Raw genomic sequence first — 21,885 nt, forward strand, 5'->3', positions numbered from 1 at the left:
TATTGGACAGTGGGGGTGGGGGGCAGTTGGTTACAAAAACTGCCCAAGATTTTACTCCCCCATAAATCTGGTTATATTTTTTTTTACCTAACTTCACAAACAGGCGGTTTTTAAGAACCTTGTATACAGCAGAAACACCTCTACCTACAATTTGCCACACTAACACTGTTTCAGGTAAAATTCATTTTCACAGCAGCTTGGGGAGATGGTTCCCAGAGGCAGAAGACCACAGAGCTAACAGGGAGGTTTTAGGGCAAGCTTTGTTCAAACACATGGTTTGAACTCGACTGTGTGATTCTAAGAGGTGCCAAGAATGACACCTGAAATCCTAACTGAATGAGGAACAAAGAGATCTTCATCCGTTCATGACTTACAGGAGAGGGAGGATGCTTCCGTAGTTCAGATGTGAAGTTCACTTCCTTGTACTCCTGGGTCTTGTGTGGTTTGATTCTCTCATCGGTGCAGAAGTGGAAGTCAACAGACTTGGTTACCTGGCTGGCTGACTTCTTCACAGGTTGGCCTGAGTGAGAAGCAGAGAGCATCGCTAAGACCCCTTGACTCTCATCCTCTGGGTCGCCCCAGTACCCTGGATCTAATGGAGTTGGCTTCCAGGACCCATGTCTCAAGCATGGGATTGCTTCAGGGCACGTCTCAAAGGGTGACCGAGCCCAAGGCAAACTGCAGAGAAGAGTCCCTCATGGGGGTGTGTGTGTGTGTGTGTGGCCATCCCTCTGGAGACAGTGCACTGACTACTTCGGCTAGGCAAAGCTGTCGACTGGCTCACCAGCCTCTGTGCTCAGTAAGTGTGCTTTTCCACGGCTCGGATTCCACCCTAACAACTCGGTGCCAGAGCAACAACGGGAGCTCGGCCACGTCAGCCGCCTCGGACACCCCTGTTCTTTCTCCTTAACTGCAATGAGATTTGCCTAAACAATCTTTTCTACTGCCTTGAAGTAGAACAAAAAGGGGAGAGCTTTCTTTTCCTTCTCAACCCTAGTTTCTTCTAATACAAAGAATTAAGAACTACTAGGAAGGAGGGATTAATTCTACTCGAAAAAATGACAAAAGGTCTAAAAAATTATATAAGGGAGCGTACTGAGAAACGAGCAGACAGGCGCATTGTAGAGCATGCCCTTCAAATGGCCACTGCAGGGAGACTGCTGTAGGAATGGTCACTGCAGCAGGAGCTGGCTGCTGCAAAGAACCTCGCAACTAAGCTCTCGAGAAAGAGCCCGCACTGGCCAGGGTCAACCAGAGCCCACTGACCTGCTCCTGCAAGAGCAAATTTCTTGAATTCCTCATTCTTTTTTCGCATCTCCACAACTTCCTGCTGCATTTTCATTCGCTTTTCCAATTCTTGCTCCTCGGTGCTTTTTAGAACCTTCTGCCTAGAAAACAAATCAATAAAGGAGACAGGCAGAGAAGAGATCAGGGCTCAGTAATTCAAAAGCATCTACAAGCATTGTAAAGACACAGATTTTCTAACCTGTGTGACTGTCCCATAAAGTGATATTGATGACACTAGGATAAATAATTAGGCAACAACAAAAATTAAGATGCACACTTTAAAATCCATTTTAAGGGGGGGGGAAAGAAAAAAAATCCATTTTAAGTTTTGGAAGAAAAACAGCTACAAGACTGTAGAAGAAATTACAAAAGATTCACAGATGGTTAGCTACTAAGCCACACACACACACACACACACACACTAAAATGAAAAAACCAGTAATATGGGCAAATTACTTATAAGAAATACAGCAAAGCATTAATATACAAAATATAAACAGTGTGATGAAGCCAACCAGGGTTCAGATTTCAACCCTTCATTTCACCTTCTGCCTAAGTGTTCCCGAGAAAGCGGTTTAAGGTCTCAGGCATGCGCACTGTAAAGGAAGGCTGAAGTACTGACCCCTCACAGCGTATGTGTCTGTTAAATCAGTTCAACAGGGAAAGAAGGAAACGGACAGTCCGCTCAGAGATGTGGGAACCAGCAGTAGTGCAACCTTGTCAGTGGCAGTCCAATGCACGTGAGGTCAACTACATTTTAAACGTCTTTGAAGTTATAAAAAATAATGCTGATGACACAGAGGGAATAAAACAAAAACAAAAATCAAAACCAGTAGCACCGGAAATCAATGCAGTCCTCTCAGAGACAAAACTGACAGTCAGTGTCACCAGGCATCCCACTGATCAGACGGCCCTTGGATCTGAGAAGACCTGTCCACGCAGAGATGCTCCCTGAAGGAGGACTTACGATAACAGAAGCGGTCGCTTGGCAGGATACTAACAACCTTTCATAATATGAGAATGTGAAGATTTTCCTAACAGCACAGACAGCGCACTTGAAACATTCAAAGCAGCACCAGAGGTGGCTCGCAGGCCAATGACAAAATGTGTTCACATAAAGTGTTGAACTGCGTCATAACAAGAAAACAAGGCAGTGATTTTACCTATTAGAAAAATATTAAAAGTAAGATATTAAACAATGCTAGCACTATGACTTTGAGAGAAAGACAGGGGTTACAGTCTTGGAAGTCCTTGGGGGCATTTCTACCCTGTCCTACAGGGTCCCTAAGAGGCAGAATCAACTGTTGGAAGTAGGCACTATAACTAAAAGTGAGAATAGTGATTTTCTCATTGTTTTCTCCGTGCTTCCAACTCTCCCCAGCAATCCCAGGCGGCCGTCAGCCAGTGTCCCATGACAGACCTGTAGCTACGAGACATTGCAGAGAACAAGCCACATGGACACAACCAAACCTCGGAAGCTGGAGAAGCCATGCAGAGACCCCTGCCAGCACTGAGATGTTTCCAATGACACTGGATCCAAAGACTTTCTAACCACTGGCCTGTGATCTTCTGCATTCGGCATCACTGCATGTGTTTCGTGAGTCTGAAGAGGACTTTATAGATTGATATAGGAAATATGGGCTAATGTCAGACATATGGACTTCTTCTGGACTGGAATGTTTTCTCAACGTTCAATTGCTCTTGTACATAAATCTCTTTCTTATACACATATGTGTGTCCAGGGACTTGTTTCTCTAGTCTACCCAAACAGTGTCCCACTCACTCTGAAGGGCGTGCAGAAAAGACACAGACCTGACAGGAGGCGTACATGGCACCATGTGTCTGCTCTTGGCTCTCTCTGGAGTGATGACTTGGTGAGCACGTCTGTCTTCCACTGGCTTCTTTTTGTTGCTAGAACTTAAGTTTGAAAGGGCAAAAATACGCACTGAGTTCCCGAGAGCACATTCCCTACGAGCACCCCAAGTATACCACACAGTCTCTTAACAGGCCCCATTCGTCAGGACATCGAGCACACTCAACAAGGAGGCCCGACTGAAGCACCATCGGCTCAGACACACTGACGGCTACCACGGCTGCACCTTGAGAACGCCAATAGACAGCACTGGCAAGGGAGAGGGAGGGGGAGGGGAATTCCAGGTGACCACCATCAAACAAACACAGAGAGTGCCTTGCCAAGGTGTAGTCCACCCTCCTTTCTTAACAGAATCTTTTGTTGTTGTTGTTGGGGGGGGGGGCGGGGGGGGAAAAATGTACTAAAGCTAAAAGTACTGTGTTTGTAGCCTCTATACAACGAAGGTCAGACCTTCAACAAGATGGACTGATCCAGGGGCTGCATCATGGGCTCAAGCATAAGAACAATTGTGAGGAAGGCAGAGGACCAGGCAATGGTTGGCTATGAGTCAGAGCCAACCTCACAGCCTGGACGGCAGCACAGAGGGGAGCTCAGAGAATGTGGGCATGTGAAGGTGTATCTCTTCAGAGTTTCCGGAATAGATTTCATCCCCTTGATATGGGTCCCTGCCCCTCACCTCTTCCCTGAAACGTGGATGTGATACTGAAGAGACACAGAAGCCGTCTCATGACCAGGTAACAAAGCACGGGGAAGAGCGACAAAACGCGCCCTGCAGGGTCTGGAGCAATGACGATGGGAAGGGGCAGATTCGCAGTGACACGAAGCCCGCCGCTGCTCAGTGACTCAAGCAAAGGCAGCAGTGAACTGCTTCTCAGACTTAAGAGAAGCACAGTAATCACTGCTGCCTTCTACACGGAGAGGCTGCTACTTGCAGCAAAATCTATACTGAACTCAGAGGTAAGAGCAAGCTCCAACAAGGCTTCAACCTATGCCAACTGGCCGAAGCTGTAGATACTTACACTTTCATTTTTTTGGAGGGTGGAATTTCATTCGTGACAACAGAAGTGGCACACCGTTTGGCATTCAGTTTGACACGGTGCTTCTGTTCCGCATCCTTCTGAGCAGAGAGCCGGGGAGATCTCCTATGGCAGAGGAATCAACAACTGTGTCAGTAATGAATGCATCGACCCAAGACACACACACAAGGCTCAGAAATGTACAAGTGTGTCAAACTGCAGAGGGCGATGGGAAACGTAGGGTGTGTGATTTCCCTCTGAAAAAATCTCATCTTCTCCTAGACTTTTAAAATTCAACCATAAAATGCTAGTGCCCCCGACACTGGTTTCATGAATGGGCCTCAAGCAAGAGCAACCGCCCTTCCATAGCAGGTAACAGTCACGTCATTTGCTGTTACAAAGCTAGCTACTCTCAGGCTGGGAATTAGAGGGCACGTCTCCCACAAACTGGAATAAAAGCTCAGGCCCTTAGCCTCTTCCTTTTAGCTACCAACTCTTCCTTGCTGCACTTCTACAACTAAGGCACATGCCAAAAAGTGTGCAAAACAAAAATAAGTCATTAAATGAGTGGAGTCGCATGAGCTCACCACCCAGGCCACTGAGAACACTGGCAGCAGCGACTACTGAGTTTCACAGGAATAACCTCTTTCCCGTATCGTTTATTTAGATAGTGCTCCATTTCCCTCGATGCTTGCTGTGTAAAGTCTTAGACACTTTAGACATTTTTAGTATACAAATGTTTATGCTACTGCACAAATTCACGCTCACTGCCATCGAGTCAATGGTGACTGACGACGACCCGATAGGGCAGGGTCGAACTGCCCTTGTGGGTTTCTGAGGCGTATCTCTGTATGGTAGTCGAACGTCTCATCTGATGATACCGAACTGCTTGCTGGCTTATGGTTAGCAGTTCAAGTGTAAGTACTAGAACATCTAAATAGCACAGAGTATATCAAATATATTTGAAAACAAAGAGAATAATATGGTGAACTTCGATGTACTCATCAATCAGCTTAAAAAGTTAACTGATAGTCAATCTTCTATCAACTTTTCTTCAACCCACCCTCTTAGATTTTGATACAAACTCCCAATTTCCTACCTTCCAAATAGAAATACTTTCCTATTATAGTAAGTGTGGTAGTTACATAATCTGCTGTCAACTTGCGACTGACTATTAAGAGTGAAGGGGTGGAATTAAGGCTATCCATCAGGTTGCAGTTTGATAACCTCATTTGGAGATGTTAAAGAGATAAATAGCTCACTGGAGGTGGGACACAGACTCACGCCCTGTGAGACATTCCTAGTGACAAACCACATGGAGCGGAGTTGCACTGACAGTCAAAACCCTGGAGCTGTAGGAGCCATGTGGAGACCCACACTGGCACTAAGATGCTTACACCGCCACTGGATCCCAAGACTTCCCACCCACTGGCTTGTGACCGTCCTACACTCGCGTCATTGCATATGCTGCATGAGTCTAAAGAACTTATGACTAGTATCGGACATATGGGCTAATATCGAACTTAAAGACTTGATTTGGACTGGGATGTTTTCTTAATATACAATTGCTCTTTGATAGAAAGCTCTCTCGTATACACATGAGTCTCCCTGAATTTGTTTCTCTGGTCTACCCGGACTAACACAGAGTTAAAAGAAAGAGGGCACCTGTAAAACCACCATAAAGGCATTTTGCTAAGAGCGGACTAAGTGAAGAATGCAGTACCACCTCATCCCTGGAAATGGTACCGAGTGGAACAAAGCTGCAAGGGATTCACTCTCCCACTGGTGGGACTACAAAAAATTCTAAAATCACTCGGGGAAACTGGTGTGGTACTTCCTCAACAAGCTAGAAATAGGTATGACCAGCAACGAACTTAAGGACTAGTATCAGACATATGGACTTGAGTTGGACTGGACTGGGATGTTTTACTTGATATATAATGACTTCTTCATAGAAAGCTCTTTCTTACACAGAGATGACTGCCACAGAATTTTATTTTCTAGTCCACATGGCCTAACACAGTATCCCTACAAGAATCATAGAAACATTTATTACACAAAACTTTCAAAATGTGAAGCTGCTGGTTTGACATCTCCACCTACGGCAATAGTTCTCAACCTTCCTAATGCCACGACCCTTTGATATAGGTTCCTCATGTGGTGGTGACCCCCCCCCCCAACCATAAAATTATTTTCGTTGCTACCTCATAAGTGTAATTTTGTTACTGTTATGAACCGGGTGACCCTGTGAAAGGGTCCTTCAACTCCAAAGGGGTCACAATCCACAGATTAAGGACCACTGACCTAGGGCTACACATTTCCACCCTCTATGTCTTTCCAGAAGAATTCTACACTCTTTAACTTCGGCTAAGGCAAAACAGTAGTTTTGGCATCATCCTCAAGGGAATCAGATCATGTTTGTTGTAGTTTTTGTTTTTTAGTTTTTGGAAAAAGAAGTCTGAATGGGCTACCACTAATGACCATTCTAACCAGGAACATATGAGAAGGTTCTGGTTTGAACTGGAGAAAAAAAACAACTTACGGGACTAATAGAGACTGGAGGAAGCTGAGATCACTGCCATGTTAAAACACCCATGTAACATGAGACTGAGATTGGCGACGTGGCTGCCAGCTTTGATGCCAATGCTGAAACAACTAGCAACTTGATTTTCCCCCAGTGTGGTGGTGCTGGGTGTAGTATCTTGATTTAAGCGGCTCCTTCGTTAGACAAATTGCCAGTTTCTGCTAACTGGAAAAATTAACAGTCTGGGGTTGAAAAAGCGAGAGCTGAAGTCACTCTCGGGCTACTTTCCACCTGAGCAATAGATGAGCCTGGGAACAACTTGCAACACGTGCTTCCTAAACAGTCATCTTATGAGACCAAACGACGTCATCGCCCAGAGGTATCGATGAGAAGGGAGCCGCGGGGAACACGAGGGATGGAAAGAGTATGGTCAACTTACTATAGACAAATAACGTAGTCCCTATGGTCACTCAGCACTAAATTATGCATGTTACCTGTAACTGATAAGTTGTTATGGAGGTTAAATAAAGTAACAAAGTCGGTTACAGTAGGAGTCATAAAATAGCTGCTGTGTCCAGCAATCACTCATTCAAAATTATTGACCACCACCTTATCTTACCTCTGAGGATGGGCCCGGGTACTTTGGGAGGTGGTCCTCCCTACTTCCAGGGAAGAGCAAGCATTTAATGGAGTGGATTGTCCCAACTGATTCTCTTTTTCTGCCTCTTTGTAATAAGTATTGTCAACTGTGGAAGACCAAACACAAGTTAGCACTCAAAGCCCAAAGGTATGAGTTAGGATGAGAGACATGTATGCATGACTTAATATAGAATTATACATTTGAAACACACACACACGTATATACATGTGTGCCTATTATTTATTGTTAGTTACCTTGGGTTGAGTTGATTCAAACTCACAGAAACCCCATGTTGAGTTAAACAGCTCCATAAGGTTTTCTCAGCTTTATAATCTTAATGTCTGCATATTGCCAGGTCTTTTCTTTCTTACTGAGCAGGTTTGAACTGCCAGCCTGTAAGCCAGCAGCTGAGCACAAACCACTCCACCTGTAAATATTTATCTAAAAGCAAACCTGTCGCCATCAAGTTCATTCAAATTAATACACGCTGCCATTAAGTTTTCAACTCACAGTGGCAGAGCGGTCCCTGTGGATTTCCCAGACTGCAACTCTTTAAGGGAGCAGAAAGTCTTATCTTACACCAGGGGAGCAGCTGATGGTTTTGAACTACTGACCTTGTGGTGAGCACCCCAACTAGTAACCCATTACACCACCATGGGTGCTCCAGCATTATAGAGAGTAGGACTGCCCAATAGTGTATCCAAGGTTGCAAACCTTCCCAGAAGCACACTGCCTCATCTTTCTTCCATGGAGCATCTGGCAGGTTGAACAACCAGCCTCTCAGTCAGCAGCTGAGCACTTTGACCACTGACTTCAAGGCTCCTTTGAGCGTCCCCATAGTGTGTGTGTGTGTGCTTGAATGTGTATGTTTACATGTATGTGTAGGTGCTACGGATACACAAATATTCACATGTACCCTTAGTCCTAGTGAAATCGTATGCAGAAATCCCTGTTAAGGGTATTTGGGCTGGAACAGAAATTAAGCATTTACGGCCCCGCCCATTTGCAGGCCTAAGGTGCCACTTCAGAAAGCAAGCACCACCTAAGAAGCATCCCAAACTGAAATGCATGTCATTTCAGAACACAATCAAGGAAAATTAGAAACTTTCCTAGAGAAGAACAGATTACCTAAGAGGTTTCAAGAATCAAAACAAACACCGGATTTCTCAACAGCACAAACAAGTGAAAGATGAGAAAAAGGCAACGCCTTCGGAATATTGAAGAAAAATTCCTCTTGATATACAAGTCTAAGTCAGAAAGTGCTGCTGCTACGGGTCTATTCCAAACAAAACGTGTTGGGACATGTCTCAATGCAGGGTTGGGATACACTTGTCTCGCTACAGTGCCTCCATAACATCCAATCAAGTCCGTCGGATCTGCTGGGCCATTTAAACACACAGCAGAAAGGTTAGCTCAGAAAGTTGTGACACGTTTTTGAGGATTCCAAAGGAACAATCTTGATAGATTTTCTCAAAGGGCACAGGGCGACCCATGGGGGCTTATAGGAAGGTTTAAGATGACTGAAAACTGAATTAGAGCCAAAAAGGCCAAGAAAGTTGTGTTGCGGAATTGTTTTCCCCTCACAACAATGCACCTGACCTGTTCATTTTTCAAGAGGAGCAAGGGTTGTCCTAGAAGTTCCATTGGGAAACCTTATTCCATCTACCCTACAGCCTGCTCTTGCCCCTTACAACTTCTTTTTGTTCCCCAAACTCAAAGCAACATCTGAGTCCCCACATGATGTCCAAACTCTGATGTGGTGAGAGCGGAAACCAGATGCATCCAGGTGGAGACCTAGAGACCTTGTGGTACCTTCTCCTGATCTTGCCCAAGACTATGGAATTGTGGGACAGTGACAGGTGAGCTGACTTCCTGGCCCATGATGGCAAAAGCCAAGAGACTGTGTGGCTGAGAACCACAAAGAGACAATGCCTATATCCTTACTGTTTGCTGAGCCTACCTTTGGTAACCTATTAATTTCCCTAATAACCCTCCTTAATTGTGATGATAGTTCTGTAAGGTCGTTGCAATGAATTACTGGCCCCGGCAGAGGCAGAGACAAAGCGTGGTGTGTGAGAGTAGGAAAAAGGGATGGATGTGAGTCTTGCCTGAACCCGGCCTCAAGGAAGCCAGAGATCAGACACAGTCTGTCCTCTTCCACACAGTCTGTCTGCGAGGAGCACAGACTGCAGACTGCTTCACACCTCGTTCGGAGGCTGGAGGCCAGCAGTACCCTGATAATCAAAACCAAACAACCCTGGTCCTGGTTTGATGAAGGCTCTAGAACAGGCAAGTGCATGGCAACGCAAGTTGATTAGTAGTTATAGGGGCTAAAAGGGGAGAGGGAATGGTGGAGAGTTATTGCTGAAGAGTACTGTCTTTCTGTGTAGAGTGATGAAATAGTTTTGGAAACAGGCAGTGGTAACTGTTACAACATTGTGAATGTACTTAAAGTCACTGAACTGTCCTCTAAAAAATGGTTCAAAGGCAAATTATTATCTCTTTTAACACACATGCACACAAAAGTCACAGACCAATCTCCTTCATTAACACAGATGCAAAAGTTCTTTAGCAGATATTTAACAAACTGAATCTAGCAGCATATCAAAAAAAAAATACATCATGATCAACTGGCATGCATCCCAGAAATGCAAGGTTGACTAACAATGAACAATCAGGGCAATTCACCATATCAACAGAGGAGAGGAAAAAACCCAAAACAAAAAAACAAATGTATGACCGTCTCAATAAATGCAGGAAGAACATTTTGACAAAATTCAATGTCCATCCATTGCTGACCAGAATGACCCACAATATAGAACAAGGTGACCAGGAACAGAACATCCTCAGCCTGATAAAGGGCAGGCGGCTGTGAAAACCTACAATGAACAGTCTACAGAGCGGTAAAAGCCTGAGTGCTTTTGCCCTAAGATCAGGAACCTCTCCCCATTCCTATTCACCATCACACAGGCAGGTGCCCTCTAGCCAGGGCAATAGGTAAGCAGCAGAAAGAAAAGGCATACTTGCAGATGACACAATCGTTGATGTAGAAATTTCATGGGATGTATAGAAACTAACGTGAGTGTGTTTAGAAGGTTGAGGAATACAAGGCATTATGTAAAATCTGTATTCCTATGTACTAGCAACAGGATGGGAAATGGACATTTACACAGCATTCAGAACTGTGCTCTGGAATCAATTATGGGAGGAAAAACCTTGAATTGGCTCTTGAATGGTGGGTGAGTAGGGCTCTTCAGCCAGGCAGGGGCATTCAGGCAGATGGAAGGAAGCAATCCAATGGCAGTGAGTTTGGTGTTCGCAATGAGAACAAAACGAGCACAGAGCACAAAGACTCTGAGGAAAGAGGTACCTACAAGTCACGTGCGTGGCCTCAGTCAGAGACAGGCCCAGCGAGTACGCTTCGGAGGTACCTGCGGTTTGAGGCTGCGAGTTACCAGGTGGGGACGGCCCAGTGCCAACAGGCAGCATTACGTGCCTTTTGCTCCAAGGCCACAAAAACCATCACAGAAACAGAGACCCTGCTCGTCTAAAAAAGTCATGATATTCACCTGAAGATCCAGTACTAAGGCCACAGGCTGAGATGTTCCAAGCCTGTCAGCTAAAACACTCCCCAGGTCTAACCACCAGGCAAGAAAGCCTGTTCCTCCTGGTCCTTGTGCAGATTCCAAGTTCAAGAGGCACAACCTAGACTCCTCCATCATTTGGAAGTCAGTCTAGCAGCTACTAGCGCAAATCAGTCTAGCGCAAACTAGGCAAGCCCACGGAAAATACAGATAGTTCCCTGAAAGGAGCCCTGTTCTAAAATACAGTGGCGACAATTCCACAACTCCCTGAAAACACTAACAGCCAAGGGCATGTACAATTTAGTGTGTGGGCTCTAAGATATGCAAGTTACACACAATTCTTGCACAACAGTTAAGTATCTGGCAATAAGGCTCTATGCAAACTTAAATTCCAAAAGGTTTTTGTTTGCCTTTAAAAGGTATAGTAGCACATTAATAGTTTCACATTTATCAGCCCCATTCACTGATGAGCCAAAGGGCAAGTTCTCCAAGTCCTTCAAGCTCCTAATACCCTAGGGGCCACCATTCTGCCCCAGAGCTTGGTTCTCAGATGCTTTCTCACCTGGTCTGAGAGGGGTGACGATGGCTTGCTGTCGAATAGCCTTCCTCAGAGGAGTCTTACCCTGGAAGAGTCCTGTTCCATTCTTCCCAAGGAACTGGTTCTCCAAATTGGCCTTCTCCTCTGTGAAAAGGTAAGACCGTCACTGTCCAAACAAGCAGCAACGCAGCAAATCATCAGAGCCGGGCCCTGCAACGTCAGGCTGAGAGCCCCCGCCCGCCTTTACGCTTTCAACGCACTTGACTGGAGCACAGGCAACGCGAGGTCCAGTCAGGGAAAGGTTCAAGACTATCGCTACAGAACTGGCAACACTAAACAATGTGGTACAGAAAAGGGAGAAGGCAGGCTCTGCACTGCGACTAGCTCCTTATCTGTACTTGATACACATGGAAGGCCCCACAAGCTCCCACTGGCCTCTTCTAAGCACATCATGTTCCTCCTAAGCAAACTGCAGCCACCAGCAATGGCAGGGCTCTCAAGGGGCATCTGAGAGAGGCTTGGTCAAGTGGGGTGGTGGAAGGGGGTGTCGTGTATGTAAGGGTGGAACAGAGCTAGGAATCTTTTTCTTTTCCAGTGTTTTCTTGTGTTTAGGTGACAGCAACTGGGATTCTCATTCAACAAGTCCCTCTCCATTTGTGGCATTGGTTATAATGCTTATAATCTATCAGGACTGTTTCTAGCCCCTTGGCCCCACCTCGCTCCTCCCAGTTTCCCTGCTCCTCCTTGTCTCTGGTGTAAAAGGCTACCCTTTGGTCTTGGGTATTGATGGTTTAAGCACATATTTGGCTAACAGGAAACCTCTGGCAGCAGCTTCAGTTCCAGGAGTGTCTGAGTCTCAGGTTCCTTCTAGTCTCTTTATGTATCTCCAGTAAGTCTGGTCTCTTCATGAAGCTGATCCTCGTTCTGTTTTCCTCCCATTCTAACTGTGACTTCTATTGTATCCCTGGTCAGAAGGGTCAATAGTAGTAGCCAGAGCCCATCTAGTTTTTCTGGGTCTCATAAGAATTTTATCTAAGGTCCTTCTGTATCCCAAAGCCAGTCCAAACCAGTGACAGATCTCAAGAGTCAGGAGTGCAGGAAAGCCCAGCAATAACTACTCTGTGTACTAATTGCGACTGTGTGACAAAGTGTGATTGTTTGGATTCAGACCCATAGACTTGGTAACAGAAGAACTGACCCAGAGTGTTTCCAAGGCCAGAAGTCTTTATGGAAGCAAACAGCTTTCTCCGGTGGCAGGGCTATGGCTGGGTGGGTTCAAACAACCGATCTCATGGTTGGCAGCAAGACACTTTAACCTCTGTGCCACCAAGACTATGGAAGATGGTCCAAAAGTAATAGAGTACTACTAAGGGGATTTGGAGGGAGAAAACATGTTTGTCTTCTCTCCCAAACTGTATTTAACAGTATTATTGTATTAATACTTCTCACTTTAGAAAGCTCAAGACCCAGTTATTTCCACAACTTCCAACAAGCCCCTCCTCTCTCAGGGCCCTCACTGGACGCCATTAAAGTCCTTTTCCAAGAGCAACTGGGCCATTACAGTTGGACACTGCATCACAAGCAAGAGCAAGGGTCCCAGTGGTCTTTTGTGATTCCCCTCAGGGAGGGACAGAGGGGACATGAGAAGGAATGAAATGGAGAGACTCTAACAACTCCGAGCCGGACATTACCACCAGGCTCACAGATCATTGCAAAGTACGGCAAGACCTAGCGGAGTCCTTATTTGTTGGTTTGGTTGCTGGGTTGGAGTTCCATCAATGATCAGGCAATCCTATCCATTTGAAGACTGGGCTCTGAGGAGCTTAATGCCTCCATTCTAAAATGAACCCAATTCAGACCACCTTTCAGCCAAACAACCACAGGCCTCAAAAGTGAACAACTGCCAAGGAAATGTGTGCCCCAGAACAATCAACCCTAGGAGAGCAAGAGGGCAGCACTGGCCCCAAATCCAAGTTCAGAAGGCAGGAGAGATGTGCAAATGAAAATGGGGAACGCCGAAGGAGGCAGTGGAAGAGTGTTCTATCCCTGCAGCGGTGGGGAGACTGCAGCTAATGTCAGGAAACATGGATGAATTATTGAATGTGAATGGAAAACTTATTTGTTCTGTACATTTTCACTCAAACCAGAAAAAACACTAAAGCAAAAAAAAAAAAAAAAAAGGTAAATTGAATAGTAGTTGCAAGGAGGAGGTAGGTGTCGGACAACACAAGTATCTTTGTGATGCTAGAACTTTCTGTACCTTGATGGTGGTGGATACACAAAGCTCCACGGGTGATATAAAGTTATAGAGAATTTAATACACAAAACTGAGTACAAGTAAAGCTGGGGCATCTGCATCAGATCTGTGGGTTCTATTGATCCCAACAGCTTGTTTGTGATACTATTCATACAGTGCGCTTCATGACAGGAGTGCAAGTGTGTGTGTGTGTGTGGGGGGGGGCATCACTATAGATATGTCTGAGTCCTGCAGTCAATCCCAGGTTTCATCTGGGTTCAGCCATATGTCCCCAAAGCCTAACTTATTTATTTTAAATTAACTGCAAAATAGCACTGATTTGGAGGAAGGGGCTCTTCAGAAGACAGCAAGGAGCAGGGAAGAGGGGTGACGGGAAGGGGCGGAGGGAGTGGGAGGAGCATTGCCACATGAAGGGAACTTCCCCCAGTGGGACAAAGCAAAATTGTCTCCATCGTCAAGAGAGAAACAAACTTGCTCTGCAAATGTTCACCCAAAGCACAAGAAGGGCTTCAGAAGTCAATATTGGCTTGTCTGGCTCGTTCATTCCCCAAATACTACGCACTGCAATGATTTCATCAACTCAGAGGACAACGTACCTACGGAGATCCAGACAGGAGTGGCTATTTTAGTTGTTTTCTTGAAGCTGTTTCTATTTTTGAAATGTACTCAGCACCAGCCCTTCCAGGCCACTGACCCGTACAACCGCCAGCAGAAGCAGGCACTTACCAAACCAGGAATCGACATTCTCGTTGTCCTCCTCGTCGTTCAAGGATGTGAAATTGATGTAGTCCGTGGGTGCATCAAAGGAATAAGCAGTGGTGACTTGAGACATTGTCCCCTGCTTAACACGGAGAGGCTTTCTCCAGGATTTTCTCAACAGGTCACCTTCTGAGAAAAGAAACGGTTCGGACACCTGGTTACACATTAATCAGAGATACTGCACACATCCTTAGCAGTTACTTTAGTGTTCCTACCACATTTGTAATTTTGAGAATCACCTCGAATATATGCCTTACTCCATCAAATCAATCTGAAAGTTAACTTTTCAGGGAGGGAGCCCGTCTGACAGACACCTCTCGAGATAAAGAAGGCCGTGTATCTGGAACGAGGGAAGTGGAAAGTCTAAGCAGTGCTTGCACCTGGCCCTGCACTGTGCTAGACTGTATTTTACAGTCCTTATTTCTTCAGTCTAATCAACTGCTTCCTTAATGCGAGCCTCTCTCCTACCCAATTAAAAGATTTTGCTCAAATACCTAATTCCTGAAAAACACTTATTAGCCTTTTGTCCTCACACCATTAACTTTGATACTTGCCAGCCAAAATCTTATTAACTGTTCAAAGCTCAATTTAAATGTCTCTAAACACTTACCCAATTTCTACCCATTGGGCAGAATTGTTGCCTCTCTGAGGTCAGTGCTTGGTTTCCATCTCCACTGTACCCCTAGTCAGCCCTTTTCATGTATTAGTTAGCTATGCAAACGCAGTTAACCCTTGATCAATGAGGTCACGGAGGAGGTTCATGCTCTAATGGTTCTGCACAGCCAAAGTATGAATAACTTTTTGACTCCAAAGTCATATGAGCTGCTAACTGCAAGGTCTTCAGTTCAAAACCAGGAGTTGCATCAAGAGAGAAAGATGAGGCTTTCTATGTCTCAGAAAACTCACAGGGGCAGTTCTACGCTATCTGACAGTGTCACTACGCTTCAGCAGTCACTCGATGGCAGTGAGTCTGGTTCGTTTGTTTGTTTTACTGTTGATCAGAAACCTTACCAATAACACCAACAGCCTATTAAAAGACACTTGGTATATGTAGTATATGCTGTACCTACAGAAAAGCTTTTATTTTCAATATGAGAAAGATATTTTGCCCAAAATGCCATTTTTGCACCTGCTGGTGTGGCTGTAGGAACCACTTCAGATTCCCTTAAAAAAACAAACAAAAAACAGTGGTTCTTCCACTGGATTCTTTGAACTTGAAATGACAAAAAAAACACAGCTGCAGAATTCAGCCTATGGGGCAAGCCACGCTCTTCAACTTGTCCTTGCCCTGCCATGGCTTTTCTGTTTCCGGGAGACATACAGCACCCCTGGGGCTCTCCGCATGGGCCCCAGGCCTCAGGAGCACCGTGCTGCACAAGCACGCTGGGAAAGGCACGAGAGCCATGGGAGATGAGGGTTGACTGTGATCTGCAATGCACTAGGGAGATGAACATGGTGGGGCTTTTATACCGGTTTTCTTTTTAAAAGTCCAAGTCTAAGCAGACCTGCAGAGTTTAAATCCAAGTTGCCCGACGAACATGGGTTTCTCTCCTGGTAGACTCTAAAGTCTTAAAGCTAAAGATTGGTCTTTAACTCCCGGACATCTCAGTTAGCCAGGTGACTGGGACCCTACCTTAAGTATAATGTGTTCAATACATTTTCTAACAAATATGTGCTCTTTCCATATCAATGTTTCCATAAAAGCACCACTCCTAAGCATTAGGAGAATACCTTATGCACACAACATGGTACAACAAACAGAACAGTAAACCATCAAAGATACAGGCAAGTCCTTTGCCTTTGAACAAAGGTTTGCTTCCTGCCTTAGAGAAATCGGGTTGGATTACAAGTCACTCCAGCCTTATTGGTTAATAAAATAGTGGTAAGTAGTTTGAAAAGTAACAGCCACAGAGGCCAGTGTTCACTGACAAATTATATGCCCAAAAAACTCCTGTGAACCAGTTGTTTTCATTCAGGAAATGGCAATTACTTAAAAACATTCTGTATCTGGGAAGGGAAATAGATACAAGTAATAAAGGCATACACATTTATTTTTAAAAATACTTAAACATTCAAAAGTGCATGGCCATTAAAAAATAATCAAATTATAAGCCTTTATAAAGCAAATAAAAATCCGTAACACCATGCAATACCAGCCAATCTCCCGCATATATACAAACTATTATTTTATCTTAGAAACTGGATCACTGACAAAATTTTAAATCTGCTTCACATGTTAAGTATTTTTCCATGCCAGTTAACATACCACAGTCATTGACTAATGGTTGCTTCTTAATTTTCTTATTGCCCATTTTTAGGCTTTTCCCAATATTTCCATTTTAAAGGCACTCCTGCAAAAAAAAAACCCTTGTAGCAAAATTTCCATAAATGTCTGAGACATACTGTGAAAATGTCCCTCAGGAGACAACGCCCACTGTCACCTCCAGAGCTCCAGTCCCAAGCCTCCCCACCCTCCCAACATGCATAGCTCTCAGGGCTCAGGTTCTCTGCTAGATATAAAAATCAAAGTCCCTGCCAGCAAGTCACTTCCAACTCACAGTGATCCCGCAGGGCAAAGCAGACTGGAAATCGGAAGGAGACTGTCCCATCTTTCTCCCACAGAGTGGCTGGAGGGCTCATACCACTGACTTTTTGGTTAATGGTCAACTGTTCAGCCACTGGGATACCAGAGCTCCTCCTTCATTACCTATACTCTAAGATACATCACGGGATTACTTATACTTAGTCTACATTGCTGCTCACATTGCTGCTCACGGGCCTGGCCAACATCTCATTAGCTTCTGGGTGGAACTGCTAGGCCTGAGGATGCCTCAGGAACACTCATTATCACGATATTTCGTTGACATTGAGATGCCAATCTTTGTAACTTTTTCAGTTAAGCATTATTTTTGTCACTTTACAGCTAAAAACAATCCCACCTAGAGCAAAGAAGTCTCTGATATTTACTAGATAATGGACAAGTCACTCTCGCCCCTAACCTGCTGTGGTGGTGGGGGCTGTGCCATGGGGCGACTCTGGTTCAGTCACTCAGGGGACAGAGTAGAGCTGCCCTTGGGCTTTTCAAGGCTGTCCATTTTTAAGGGCGATCACCAGGCCTTTTCTGCCACAAAGCCACTGGTGAGTTCAAAGCACCAAGCTATTCTTATGCGGCTGAGCCCCTCCAGGGCTCTTTCCCTCCCGACCTGATTAGCAGGAAATCAATGAGAAGGTATTCCATGTGCTGAGACCATTCTCTTCACTTCCATTTAACCAACTGATAACTTTCCCTCCCTCCTCTGCCTGGCGAAGATCCCTCAATGACTGATTGTGGTTAATAGTCCCTTATTACCAAAGGGAAGTGAGCCTGCTCTTAAGAACACGACTAAGAGAAGGCATGGGAAAATCTTGGATTCCCATGATCCTAAAGTCTAACCCAGGCCACTAGGAACACTTCCCAGGCAGGGCTGTCATGAAGACAGCTAAGGCTGGGGGAGGGAAGGGACAGAAATGGAATCCAAAACAAGTGCACTTAGCTCAGAACCATGACCTCACCAGAACAGTTGGGGGCGGAACACCAGGGAAAGTACTCAAGCTTACCCTCCCCACAGACACATCCTTTTTAAAACTATGAGGCTACATTGTTGGCCTCTATGGAAGGCAATGAGCATTTTTCCTTTACCTCTGTCGTGCCATAGGTGGAGGCTTACCTTACAGATAAACACCTGTGTACGTATAAGGACGTTCTCCGTATCATGATTCATAAGTCAGAACAAAAAACCAACCAACCCTGAAACCCCATATCTCACCAATGAATGAGTGAGTTACTGACAAAATCATGCCACGGATGCAAAATGAAACATTAAGTTACTTGAATAGATAATTGTACATATGTGCTGATCTGCACAGAATGAACTCCCAGGTCTATGAAGGGAGGAAAGTGGAATGCAAAAGAGCCTGCTCCCCCTTCTGTAAGAGAGGAAGTAAGGGGTGCTGTATGAACACACACACACAACTTGTAGAAGGAAGACACAAAAGTGTTAACAATAGTGGACTGGGGAAGAACGGGGAGGTCTGGGCTGGAGGGAGACTTTGCTACACCAGCTTTTCTACTCTTTGAACAGGGTTTACCTTCTTCAACTTCAGAAACTAGTTCAGCAACATTTACTTCCCCTTAAAGTCAGTATTTGCAGTTCAGAAAAAAAACAACCACAAGGTTTTCTTGAATGTTTATGCAATATTCTTGATAGTCCACCAATAATGGTCAAAAATAATGGTCAAACCTCGGAATTTTTAGAAATATGCTTCCTATTCCCATGGTCTGTTAATTGGCTACTAACTTCACTCACTCATCCAAATGTTCCAAATTCTTTTTTTTTTAACACTTCTGCATAGAAAAGTTATTCATTATCTTAATATACCTAAGAATATAAATTTAGCGAGAAAAGTTAAAAAGAACAGTTAATGACTGTGTACTTTTAAATGCCAGACACAATCCAGTGTTATGGACATAAACTAAGTCCTCCAAATGACACTACAAAGGAGGTACTGTGACCATCTTCATTCAGATGAGGAAACGGAAGCCCAGGGAGATGTGCTCCTTGACCATGATCACACAGCTAAGAAGTAGAAGAGTCAGCATTTGAACCCAAAAGGTCTAGTTTGGCCCAACACGTATTCTTACCCATTACACTACGCACTGCCACTCACTTTTATTTAAAAATAGATCTGAATAAAAACACCGTGACACATTCAAGGATAATAGTAACTTCCAAATACGATCTATTACAGCCCAAGCACCTAACCAAGCACTTCACTGAATCATCTCACGTACACTGCATTCACAACAGAAAAGGTAGACAGCATCATCCCACTGACAAGTGAGGAAAGCAGGGTCAGAGAAGTTCAGCTACTCCATAATAGCCAATTAGTAGGTAGCAAAGTGGAGTTTTGAAGATCAGGTCAGTAGCATAAAATACTACAAAATGCATAACTGTTAGCTCATAACTGTTACATAAACTCTGCTGTATCCAAAACATATCTCTAATTAACAAGGATTGGCCCCTTTCGTCTGGAGCAAAGCAGCGTGAAGAAAACCAAAGGCTCAAGGCAACCACTAGTCCAGCGGGCGAATGGGCCACAGGAAGCTCAGCTGAAACCAGAAGAACGAGGTGGAGCCTGATGGCACCAAGCGCTCCAACTGGGAGTGTGAGCTCACTGACGTCCAATTGCTTCAGACCCATAGCCGCCCTGTAAGGCAGCGTAGAACTGTCCCCGTGGGTATCCAAGACCATAACTTTTTACCAAAGTAGAAAGTCCTGTTTTTCTCCTGCAGGGGTCACATTGTTGTTGTTGTTGTTAGGTGCCATCATGTCAATTCTGACCCATAGCTACCCTCTGCACAACAGAACAAAACACTGCACAGTCGTGGGCCATTCTCACAATTGTTCCTGTGCCTGAGCCCATTGATGCAGCCACTGTGTCAATTTCTCTTTTTTTGGCCCCTCTTCTACTTGTCCAAACATGCTCTCACAATAGAAGGTACCAAACAAGAGTGGGAGAAAAGGTAGAACAAAATTCAAATTCTTAAGAACGACCAGAATTACTAGGCTGAAAGAGTCTAGTGGAAACCCTGAGATTTGGGCCCTTAGACATCCTTCTAAGCTAAGAGCTGACACCACTCCTAAAGCTCACCTTTCTGAAACATGAACGGCAGGGAACAATCAACTTCTCATATCAAACGGGGAGCATTGGCCCCAAAGCAAAGCTAACAAGGCAGGAAGGGGCAGTGAACAGACACAGGGAGCCCTGGAGGAAGGTGGAAATAGAGGAGCACTGCTGAAGGCGGGGGCTTATAACCAGCCTCGCAAATAATCTATAGATCAAGGGCTGAAGAAGAATCAATTTGCTCTGGAAAAATCTCACCTAAACCACACAGCGTTTTTTTGTTTGATTGATTGTTTTTAAGTATCCCTGGTAAGTCATTCGCAAAGAAAACTTTGGCCTTTTACAAACCCTATTATAAATACACTTGGAAAGGTTTGAGCTAGTTTCTTCCACGAGTAAGTAGAGCATCAATCCTTCTTTTCTCTAAGTTGGTACTGGGTCTATAAGTGTCTGCTCTCTATAAAATGGACGTTAGTCTGAATGTCTCCTTCGTATGGAGGAATGAAAATATTCAAGCATCAGCGGGAAAAATGACGTTGAGGGTTAAGATTTTCTTGCATTGGTGAGGTTCATGGAAGCACGGTGTAAGAGTCTAAATCCAAATATACCTAAACCTTTGTTTAGGTACGATCTTAAAAGAGAATTTTTTTTTTCCTTTTTAAAGTTGTTGGTTTTTAAAAAAAATACTCTGGTCTAGTATGGGCAATAGAGGATACCATCTCCTCCCCCATACCTCTATAAAAGAGGACAATGAACAGTTACATATTCATCCTGAAGTCTTCTCACCTCACTGAAGGGGACAGGATTGGTTGAAGAAAACCGACTGGACTATGCCAAGCTCACCACAGTACTGACTTCGTAACATATGATGAGGAAGGGAAACCTTCAAAAAATCAAGTCCACAGGGCCTTGGTGGCAAAGGGACAGGTTGAGGCCAAAGCCAACTGTTGAAATGAGCGCACCACAGGTGTTGACTGGACCCCTTCCTGTGTCCCTAATTCAAGACTGAATTTCTGTCAACAGGTCTCACCGAAAGAGGGGGGAAAAAAAATAGAAAAAGACACATGTGTCAACCACATTCCCCCCAAACAAATCAGGCTTCCAAGCAAGAATTCACTTCAGAGGTCAGCACTGAAGCTACAGCTCCGGGAGAGGACATGTTTGATCCAAGCACACAGGAGCAAATGAAGAGAGTGGAACACATCCTAGCCAACCAAACCCTGAGGACGATATTCCCACTCAGAGCAGCCAATTCACAGAGAGGACCACCGGCCCCACTATGAGACACAACATCCCTTACTGACCCATAGCACTATGGGGAACAACACTGGAGACACAGTGCGGAACATGTGCACCACACCGAGACGAAGCAGCAAGGGGAGCAGACCAACAAAATCCCCAGGAAATACTAAAAATAGACTTTGGGGTCAGGGCATGGCACCCCATCAGACTCAACCTGAAAACATTCTTAAAGGTCAACAAACAGACCTTGAACTATTTAGAGGGTTTCTTTTTTGTTCTTGGTTTGTTTAGTTTTTTTTTCTATTTCCCTATTTATTTATCATTTTATTGGGGTTCAAACAACTCTTATCACAATCCACACATACATCAATTGTTTGAAGCACACTTAAAAATTCGTTGCCCTCATTCTCAAAACTCTCGCTTTTTGCTTGGGCTCCTGAAATCAGTTCATTTTTCTTCTTCTCTGTCCATTCTTGGTTTGCTTTTGTTTTTTTAATTTTG

The 21,885-nt window shown here is 44.6% G+C and overlaps 1 protein-coding gene across 5 annotated transcripts in view; it reads right to left on the minus strand.

Annotated features, from left to right (window-relative positions):
• The window catches only part of TPX2 (TPX2 microtubule nucleation factor), a 47,351-nt gene that overhangs the window by 17,097 nt on the left and 8,369 nt on the right, over positions 1-21,885 (minus strand). For all 5 annotated transcript variants that reach the window (XM_075563816.1, XM_075563821.1, XM_075563815.1 and 2 more), the window contains exons 3-9: positions 14,446-14,607; positions 11,487-11,606; positions 7,320-7,446; positions 4,180-4,302; positions 3,100-3,204; positions 1,267-1,388; positions 375-520 (exon numbers count right to left, since the gene is read on the minus strand). In XM_075563816.1, the coding sequence (XP_075419931.1) occupies positions 375-520; positions 1,267-1,388; positions 3,100-3,204; positions 4,180-4,302; positions 7,320-7,446; positions 11,487-11,606; positions 14,446-14,551 (849 nt within the window). In that variant the 5' untranslated portion in view covers positions 14,552-14,607. The remainder of the gene's footprint in view (positions 1-374; positions 521-1,266; positions 1,389-3,099; positions 3,205-4,179; positions 4,303-7,319; positions 7,447-11,486; positions 11,607-14,445; positions 14,608-21,885) is intronic.

Source organism: Tenrec ecaudatus, chromosome 12 (assembly GCF_050624435.1).
Source record: "Tenrec ecaudatus isolate mTenEca1 chromosome 12, mTenEca1.hap1, whole genome shotgun sequence".
Classification (NCBI taxonomy): Eukaryota; Metazoa; Chordata; class Mammalia; order Afrosoricida; family Tenrecidae; genus Tenrec; species Tenrec ecaudatus.